The following is a 613-nucleotide window of genomic DNA, read 5'->3' on the forward strand; positions in this document are numbered from 1 at the left end:
AGCTAACTAACCGTATCATTTCCTTCTGTGTGAAGAAACCTTTGTTGCGTTCTTTTCCTCTAGCTAGCTACTTACGCAGTTTCACTTTCATCCATAGAACTACCGAATCGTTTGAAAGGCAAATCGATTCTCTTTAGATAGCCTTTCAATCGACGTTCTTCTCCGGGGAAAGCTCAGCACACGATGGGATTGTACGAGTCCTAGTGGTCATAGCGCTCGGTGCGCGTCGTCATTCTCTTGTTTCGTGTCACCTGGCGTTCGTCCCCGGAAGATTTCCCTTCTTTTCATTTTCTTATCTCTTTCCAGAGTTCTGGAGAAAAAAAGCAAAGGGAAAAGGACCGATAAAAAGGTTCTAAATCTGTCCACAAGAAGTCCTTCACAGTCTCCGCGGGTGGTGATAGATAGGCCGCCGTGGTCCATCCTCTTCGTTTCTCTTCCCTTCCTTGTTGGGCTGTATGTACACCTCATAGAAGCTGCTGGATCTCTCGTTCTCTTGCTTTTTCTCTTTCAACTTTCTGAGACAAGCAACGTAACTCCTTCCTTCTTTCCTTTCAACCTCTTATCATCACCTTCTTCTTGCCTTTTCGTTTTCCTTTTCTTCTTCTCCTCTTCG

General features: G+C 45.0%; 1 protein-coding gene across 1 annotated transcript; it reads left to right on the forward strand.

Moving 5' to 3' along the window:
* Nucleotides 1–4: 4 nt before the first annotated feature.
* On the forward strand, nucleotides 5–613 carry CSUI_000368 (uncharacterized protein; the record flags this gene model as incomplete). The annotated part of the gene is made up of 1 exon (XM_068060602.1): nucleotides 5–613. A coding segment is annotated over one exon (132 nt), but the record flags the coding sequence as incomplete, so codon positions are not given.

This window comes from Cystoisospora suis (assembly GCF_002600585.1).
Source record: "Cystoisospora suis strain Wien I chromosome Unknown contig_162, whole genome shotgun sequence".
Taxonomy (NCBI): Eukaryota; Apicomplexa; class Conoidasida; order Eucoccidiorida; family Sarcocystidae; genus Cystoisospora; species Cystoisospora suis.